Genomic DNA, 9,169 nt, shown 5'->3' on the forward strand with positions numbered 1-9,169 from the left:
GATACAAAAAAAAAACAAAAAGAGAAAACGAAATCTCCCGAAGCCAAGCACCTTTGCTTGCGTCATTACCTGGGGCTTTGCAGACCCGCTGACAAACAGTAGCTTGCATAGATATACAATCAGCATCGGTACTTGCCAGATAAGCCAATTGGGCTTAGTCATGATCTATGCAGGAATCCACTTTGAACCATATTTCCGGCCTGTCAAGTCTCGTACTAGCTGAAAACAAATGCTCATTATGAATACACTTCTATGGGGTATTTCAATGATAGCATTTAAGTTGCTACAACTACGACTAAATCTAATTGATTTTCAAATAAACTGGATTTGAATTGATATAGCTAAGCAAAAAATATGATTTGCGTTCATTCCCCTAATAACTTACTACAGGGTAATTCACATTCAATGCGCCCCATTATTATTGTCTTTCCTGTTTGTTATTTGTCTTCAAATTTCTCTTTTTGGGCAAATAGCGCAAATTTGTCAAGAGGAAATGCGCAGCCTTGTTTAGTTTATGTTTATCAAAGAAAAAAAAAAAAATTCCAAAAAAAGACACAAATTAAAGCTTTAGACTTGGATTACGGACGGCCGTTAAGCAAATGTGTGAAATATCATCATTGGCTTAACTTAATGACCATCGGAAGCTCCAGCACAGATAGTAGCGTTTGTTAAACGTTTATTATTTTATTATTATTATTTGCACGAGCTGTGATTCATGGATTTGACCAACTTACCCAGAATTCGGCATTTGAATCTAGAGCATAGCTATTATTTTAATTACTCGGAAATTCTTGTCTACAACAAACTACCAAGGTCTACTTCACAGCCAATTAAACTAAGCCGGGGGGAGTAGGTTTATGGCTACTTGTATTACTATTACCTTGTGGTTTGTTTGCTGTTGGTAATCTCTGTAAACATTTGCTTAACTTTTTGGTTTAACTAAATTCCAAAATGTAGTTTATCTACAGCTATTGATAGACAAACTTGGCATAGATGCATATTGAGTTAACAGTGGCTAGCGAGAATTACTAAGTTTGGTCTTATCATTTAATAGCTTTCCGTAGTTTGAAATTATTATTATTATTATTATTTGTTTTTAAATCTTTTTTAATCTTATTGTTTAACAAAAATTTCACATTTTATTCCATTACGTCAACGAGGCGGAAAAAATAATAAATAAATAAATTACAAATTTAAAATTTCTGTTAGAAAAAAAAAAATAAATAAAATAAAAATAAAAAACAAATAAATAGCAAGTTTTGTTGAAAGCAGAATATGTAGCTCACAGCCGCAAACAGCTTTAGGCCGCTTCAGATTTTAGCTGCAATATCATAAATTGGTCGCAAACTTATCTGGGACAAACAAAGATAATCATTGGCTATTTACATAGCGTCAGGCAGATTCGCTAGAGATAAGTGCAGATGACATTAGTTGTTTATTTTCGTTTCGAATAAAAGCGACTTGCTGGCCCATGCCGTGAATAGTAACGATTTTTAATTCGAACCAAATACATAACGCACCTCGACGATGACGAACAAAACATTCAAGATTTTGATGTTATTTGTGGTAATTGTTGCATAGATTGTACTAACGCGCCACCCGAAAACCCAAAACCCGATATTCCCGTTCCCCACATCGTCACATGCCAGAACCTCAAATCAAAATTTGAAAATAATGAAATATTTTTTGTTTCTGTTACTGATGAGTTGTATTTTATTAACCATTTTGTGTGGCAACTTTACGGGCTTTTGGATACGCGTGACTAAAACCAAACAAACTAACAAAAGCTGCCGGGATTCTTGCTACTTTGGATATCGTTTATAGCACTCGGCGGCGACTCGAAAGTATCCTATGCAAGTGAAACTAAACCAGTGTAATTTGTTACGGTCCCGGGATTCCGACTTGTAACAAACAGTGCACCAGTGCGACCGATCGCCCAGACATACTAAACTCTTTATTTTCTTTCTTTTTTTTTTCTTTTTTTTTCCTTATTACCCTTATTTCCAACAGTTAGCCGCACTGTTCGATGGCCAGCATCAGGCCGTACAGACCAGTGCGCAGATCATTAGCATCAATTGCGGCGGACAACCAGCCATCTGCGTTGGACCGGCATCCTATCAGCTCTGTGAAAGGAATGTGGCAACTGGCAGTGTCCTACAGTGTCCACTCAGTACGCGCTGCATCAATGAAGGCGTGGAAATTTGTGTACCCGTTAAAGTGGATCCCAAAGCGCCCTCTGCTGCGGTTGCCAAGATGACAACAGTCACCGATCATCCGATTACCGGAGGCAGAGCATCAGCGGCTATCATAGAGTCCACGACTAGCTCTGGAGGCATTGTGGTTGCCAATAGCACTGAAGGCCTAGTGATTCTCACTACAACTGCGGCTTCACCCCAAACGACTACTCAGCTGCCCATTGAGACAACATCGGCTTTAATTGAGACGACAAATGCACCGGAGGAGACAACTACTAGTGAGCCTTTGCTAACAACTGCTCAGCCAATTGTTGAAACAACGCTTGCACAGGGAGAGACCGAAACAACTGTTTCTAATATACCAGTGGAAACTACAATTTTATCTTCCGAGCCCAGTACAACAGTAGATCCAAATATCCCAAATGCTCCAACTAAGCCAACTCTCCCGGAGATAACGACATTACCTCCAGTAAACCCAAGTGAGCCAGAGGTAACCACAATATCACCGGTTGACCCTAATGCACCCTTGGACCCAAATGCACCTGTTGTACCAAATACAACTGAAAGCACTGAGGGCACAACTCTTCTGCCCATTCGTCCAACAGCAGATCCCAATGCACCAGTCGACCCGAACGCACCAGTTAGCCCAGAAGCCACCACCATATCTCCGACGGACCCAAACGCACCAGTTGACCCTAATTCACCAATAGACCCTAATGCTCCTGTGGACCCCAATGCACCCGTTGATCCAAATTCGCCAGTAGATCCGATTGAGCCAGTTGATCCGAATGCACCAGTCGACCCTAATGCCCCAGTAGACCCAGAAGCTACTACAATATCTCCAGTTGACCCCAATGCTCCAGTTGACCCCAACGCACCCGTTGATCCGAATGCACCAGTTGAGCCCAACCCCCCAGTGGATCCCAGCGGACCAGTAGATCCAAATGCGCCAATTGATCCGAATGCACCAGTCGACCCTAATGCCCCAGTAGACCCAGAAGCTACTACATTATCTCCAGTGGACCCCAATACTCCAGTCGATCCGAATGCACCAGTGGATCCGAATGCTCCAGTTGACCCTAATGCACCAGTTGATCCCAATGCTCCAGTTGACCCCAACGCACCCGTTGATCCGAATGCACCAGTTGATCCGAATGCACCAGTTGATCCCAATGCACCAGTAGATCCAAATGCGCCAGTTGATCCGAATGCACCGGTCGACCCTAATGCCCCAGTGGACCCAGAAGCTACTACATTATCTCCAGTGGACCCCAATGCTCCAGTCGACCCTAACGCACCAGTTGATCCCAATGCACCAGTGGATCCCAACGCTCCTGTGGACCCGAATGTACCAGTGGATCCCAATGCTCCAGTTGACCCTAATGCACCAGTTGATCCCAATGCTCCAGTTGACCCCAACGCACCCGTTGATCCGAATACACCAGTTGATCCGAATGCACCCGTTGATCCAAATTCACCAGTAGATCCGATTGAGCCAGTTGATCCGAATGCACCGGTCGACCCTAATGCCCCAGTGGACCCAGAAGCTACTACATTATCTCCAGTTGACCCCAATGCTCCAGTCGACCCTAACGCACCAGTTGATCCCAATGCACCAGTGGATCCCAACGCTCCTGTGGACCCGAATGCACCAGTGGATCCCAATGCTCCAGTTGACCCTAATGCACCAGTTGATCCCAATGCTCCCGTTGACCCCAACGCACCCGTTGATCCGAATGCACCAGTTGATCCCAACGCTCCAGTAGATCCCAATGCACCAGTGGACCCTAACGCGCCAGTTGATCCCAACGCTCCAGTAGATCCCAATGCACCAGTGGACCCTAACGCGCCAGTTGATCCAAACTCCCCTGTGGATCCCAATGCCCCTGTGGATCCTATTGCACCAGTCGACCCCAATGCACCAGTTGATCCCAACTCACCAGTGGATCCAAATGCGCCAGTTGATCCGAATGCACCAGTAGACCCTAACGCACCAGTGGATCCCAATGCACCAGTGGACCCTAACGCGCCAGTTGACCCAAACGCCCCGGTGGATCCCAATGCCCCTGTGGATCCTATTGCACCAGTCGACCCCAATGCGCCAGTTGATCCGAGTGCCCCAGTCGACCCTAATGAACCAGTAGGCCCAGAAGCTACTACCATATCTCCAGTCGACCCTAACGCACCAGTTGACCCCAATGCACCAGTGGACCCTAACGCACCAGTGGACCCCATTGCTCCAGTGGACCCCAATGCACCAGTGGACCCCAACGTGCCTGTGGATCCTAATGCACCAGTTGATCCCAATGCCCCATTGGACCCTAACGCGCCAGTTGATCCAAACGCCCCTGTGGATCCCAACGCCCCTGTGGATCCCAACGCCCCGGTCGATCCGAATGCACCAGTTGATCCCAATGCACCAGTGGATCCCAATGCACCAGTTGATCCCAATGCACCAGTGGATCCCAATGCACCAGTTGATCCCAATGCACCAGTGGATCCCAATGCTCCAGTTGACCCTAATGCCCCAGTTGATCCCAATGCACCAGTGGACCCCAATGCGCCTGTGGATCCTAATGCACCAGTTGATCCCAATGCTCCAGTTGACCCAAATGCACCAGTTGATCCCAATGCACCAGTCGATCCGAATGCACCAGTTGATCCCAATGCTCCAGTTGACCCAAATGCACCAGTTGATCCCAACGCACCAGTAGATCCCAATCCCCCGGTCGATCCGAATGCGCCAGTTGATCCCAACGCTCCAGTAGATCCAAACGCCCCTGTGGATCCCAACGCCCCTGTGGATCCCAATGCACCAGTCGATCCGAATGCACCAGTTGATCCCAATGCTCCAGTTGACCCTAATGCACCAGTTGATCCCAACGCTCCAGTTGACCCCAATGCACCAGTGGACCCCAATGCGCCTGTGGATCCTAATGCACCAGTTGATCCCAATGCACCAGTGGACCCTAACGCGCCAGTTGATCCAAACGCCCCTGTGGATCCCAATGCACCAATAGATCCCAATGGCCCGGTCGATCCGATTGCACCAGTTGATCCCATTGCACCAGTGGACCCCAACGCGCCTGTGGATCCTAATGCACCAGTTGATCCCAATGCACCAGTGGACCCTAACGCGCCAGTTGATCCAAACGCCCCTGTGGATCCCAATGTACCAGTTGATCCCAACGCTCCAGTAGATCCCAATGGCCCGGTCGATCCTAGTGCACCAGTTGATCCCAATGCACCAGTGGAACCTAACGCGCCAGTTGATCCCAACGCTCCAGTAGATCCAAACGCCCCTGTGGATCCCAATGCACCAGTTGATCCCAATGCACCAGTGGACCCTAACGCGCCGGTTGATCCCAACGCTCCAGTAGATCCGAATGCCCCGGTCGATCCGAATGCACCAGTTGATCCCAATGCCCCGGTCGATCCGAATGCACCTGTTGATCCCAACGCTCCAGTAGAACCCAATGCACCAGTTGAACCTAATGCACCAGTTGATCCCAATGCTCCGGTCGATCCGAATGCACCAGTTGATCCCAATGCACCAGTTGATCCCAATGCACCAGTGGACCCTAACGCGCCAGTTGATCCAAACGCTCCAGTAGATCCAAACGCCCCTGTGGATCCCAATGCACCAGTCGATCCGAATGCACCAGTTGATCCCAATGTACCAGTTAATCCCAACGCTCCAGTAGATCCCAGTGCCCCGGTCGATCCGAATGCACCAGTGGATCCCAATGCTCCAGTTGACCCTAATGCACCAGTTGATCCCAATTCACCAGTGGACCCTAACACGCCAGTTGATCCCAGCGCTCCAGTAGATCCAAACGCCCCTGTGGATCCCAATGCACCAGTTGATCCCAATGCACCAGTGGACCCTAACGCGCCGGTTGATCCCAACGCTCCAGTAGATCCGAATGCCCCGGTCGATCCGAATGCACCAGTTGATCCCAATGCCCCGGTGGACCCGAATGCACCAATTGACCCTAATGCACCAGTGGATCCCAATGCTCCAGTTGACCCTAATGCACCAGTTGATCCCAATGCCCCGGTCGATCCGAATGCACCTGTTGATCCCAACGCTCCAGTAGAACCCAACGCACCAGTTGATCCCAACGCTCCAGTAGATCCCAATGCCCCGGTCGATCCAAATGCACCAGTTGATCCCAATGCACCAGTGGATCCCAATGCTCCAGTTGACCCTAATGCCCCAGTTGATCCCAATGCACCAGTGGACCCTAACGCGCCAGTTGATCCCAACGCTCCAGTAGATCCAAACGCCCCTGTGGATCCCAATGCCCCGGTCGATCCGAATGCACCAGTTGATCCCAATGCACCAGTGGATCCCAATGCACCAGTTGATCCCAATGCACCAGTTGATCCCAATGCACCAGTGGATCCCAATGCTCCAGTTGACCCTAATGCACCAGTTGACCCCAATGCACCAGTGGACCCTAACGCGCCAGTTGATCCCAACGCTCCAGTAGATCCAAGCGCCCCTGTGGATCCCAATGCACCTGTTGATCCCAATGCGCCAGTGGATCCCAATGCTCCAGTTGACCCTAATGCACCAGTTGATCCCAATGCACCAGTGGATCCCAATGCTCCAGTTGATCCCAACGCTCCAGTAGATCCGAATGCACCAGTGGATCCCAATGCTCCAGTTGACCCTAATGCCCCAGTTGATCCCAATGCACCAGTGGACCCTAACGCTCCAGTTGATCCCAACGCTCCAGTAGATCCGAATGCCCCGGTCGATCCGAATGCACCAGTTGATCCCAATGCCCCGGTGGACCCGAGTGCACCAATTGACCCTAATGCACCAGTGGATCCCAATGCTCCAGTTGACCCTAATGCTCCAGTTGACCCTAATGCACCAGTTGATCCCAATGCACCAGTGGACCCTAACGCTCCAGTAGATCCAAACGCCCCTGTGGATCCCAACGCACCTGTAGATCCCAACGTGCCTGTGGATCCTAACGCACCAGTTGATCCGAATGCACCAGTTGATCCCAATGCTCCGGTCAATCCAAATGCACCAGTTGATCCCAACGCACCAGTAGATCCCAACGCGCCTGTGGATCCTAACGCACCAGTTGATCCGAATGCACCAGTAGACCCTAATGCACCAGTTGACCCTAACTCCCCAGTGAATCCCAACAGTCCTGTTGATCCTAACTCCCCAGTTAATCCCAATTCTCCCACTTATCCTTCCGTACCATCTGTCCCTTCAGTTCCTGTGTATCCAGGTAGACCTGGTTCATGGCCAGGCTCATGGCCTGGATCATGGCCAAATCCATGGCGCCCGAATCATCCCATCCGTCCCATTCATCCACGTCCACCTATTCGACCCGTTCCGCAACATCCATTCTGGCCACAGAGACCATCGCAACCGGGCAACAGCAATGGCAGTAACAATGGAAATACCCCCTCTGGAAATCCATTCTGGCCTAATTGGCTTGATTGGGTCAATGGTTGGCGTCCAACTAAGAAGCCTACAACAGCTCCCACAGTGGCACCAACATCAGCGCCGACAGAAAATTCCAAAAAGCCGGAGACAAATGAATCAGTAGAGCAACCGTCTGATGGACCAGTCTCCAATGAAAATGCTTCGGTTGAAGAGAGCAACAAGAATCCCAAGGATAAAAAGAAGCCAAAGTCAGAAAAGGACCAGTCCAAAGAGCAGGACAAGAAGAAGTCGGACTCCAATGAAAACAGTTCTGATGAGAAGAAAAAAGAAAAGGAAAATAAGCGGAAAGAAGAAAAGGAAGATAAGAAGAAGGAAAACAACAAGTCAAAAGACTCAAATGAGGAAAATGACAGCGATAAGAAACAATCTAGCAGCTCATCTGAGGATAAGAATGACAAGAAAGATAAGAAAAAACCAAAGGATTCCAAAGAAGATAAAGAGGAGAAAGAAGAGAAAGACAGCGAACAGAAGAAGTCCAACGAAGATGAGGACAACGACGATCTGAACTCCAAAGAGAAAAGGGAATTTGTAAAGAAAGTCATAAAAAAGCTAAGAAACGAAGACGAATGCGATGAAGACGATGCCTATCCAGATGTGCGCGACTGCCGTAAATATTACCGTTGCGAAATCAAGAAGTCCGGCAAACATCGATTCGTCCATCTGCGCTGCGACAACAAGGAACGTTTCGACTACCGCCTTCTCAAGTGCGTCTCCAAGAACGATGCGGTCTGCCTGCACAAGTAGGGGGCCCAGTTGGAGCAGCCGCTGCGAAACGAAGTGAATGGAAACTGAAACAAAGACAGAAACGAAAACTGTAACATTCCAAATATATAATCTCACAATAAATTCAATGATATTAGCAACGATATATATACACGCAACATATATGTACTTACTAGATACTTTTTTTTTTTATTTATTGTAAAAACTAGTTTTCCAAATAAAATATAACTTATATATGCATTAATTAAAATAAAGTCCGGTGTTACAATGAGAAAGGTCGTTTATCAAATGTCCTTATGTATCTGTTAGATGGATGTCCGATTCGACGCCTAACCTAATCATAAAACAATGAAGTATTTAACTACAATAATATGTAAGGATCACTGGATTATATTTATTTCTGGAAAAATATTTATGACCGCATTTCAGTCAGCCAACTTTAATACAGAGAGAGTTATCGTGTATAGGGAGTAATGTAAATGCAATGCACTTAAATTGATTAGCAAGTAACATGAGCTTAGCCTGGCACATGCGATTGCTGTCACGCTTTTCTTCCGACAACAATTTGTATCTCTTTGCATCTCTGCTTTCATTCGAGCTGGTCCCAGCTGCAATCATTAAATTCCAATCTCTCTAATTAGCCATGCCATAAAAAAGAAGTTTCCGATAAGTTAATGAGTAGCGAAACATTCGCTCAAGTTTTAGTTTTAGCTTCTTTTTTTTATTTTTATTTTTTTGTTGCAGCTTTTTGTGCTCGAACATCTTTAAAGCG

The 9,169-nt window shown here is 47.5% G+C and overlaps 1 protein-coding gene across 1 annotated transcript; it reads left to right on the top strand.

Moving 5' to 3' along the window:
* Nucleotides 1–1,415: 1,415 nt before the first annotated feature.
* Nucleotides 1,416–8,672, top strand: Muc11A (Mucin 11A). Its single transcript, XM_089473304.1, has 2 exons — nucleotides 1,416–1,566; nucleotides 2,011–8,672. The coding sequence occupies exons 1-2, from the start codon at nucleotides 1,528–1,530 to the stop codon at nucleotides 8,416–8,418; spliced, it is 6,447 nt and encodes a 2,148-aa protein (XP_089329430.1). The 5' UTR covers nucleotides 1,416–1,527; the 3' UTR covers nucleotides 8,419–8,672.
* The last annotated feature ends 497 nt before the right edge of the window (nucleotides 8,673–9,169 follow it).

Source organism: Drosophila arizonae, chromosome X, assembly GCF_054131065.1.
Source record: "Drosophila arizonae isolate 15081-1271.41 chromosome X, UAZ_ARI_1.0, whole genome shotgun sequence".
NCBI classification, from domain to species: Eukaryota; Metazoa; Arthropoda; class Insecta; order Diptera; family Drosophilidae; genus Drosophila; species Drosophila arizonae.

What these genes read in the sequence shown, in the direction of transcription:
- Muc11A (XM_089473304.1), top strand. Translation starts at nt 1,528, where the DNA reads ATGACGAACAAAACATTCAAGATTTTGATGTTATTTGTG. An exon ending in AGATTTTGATGTTATTTGTG is followed by an intron (nt 1,567 to 2,010) that starts GTAATTGTTGCA and finishes TATTTCCAACAG; the next exon opens with TTAGCCGCACTGTTCGATGG.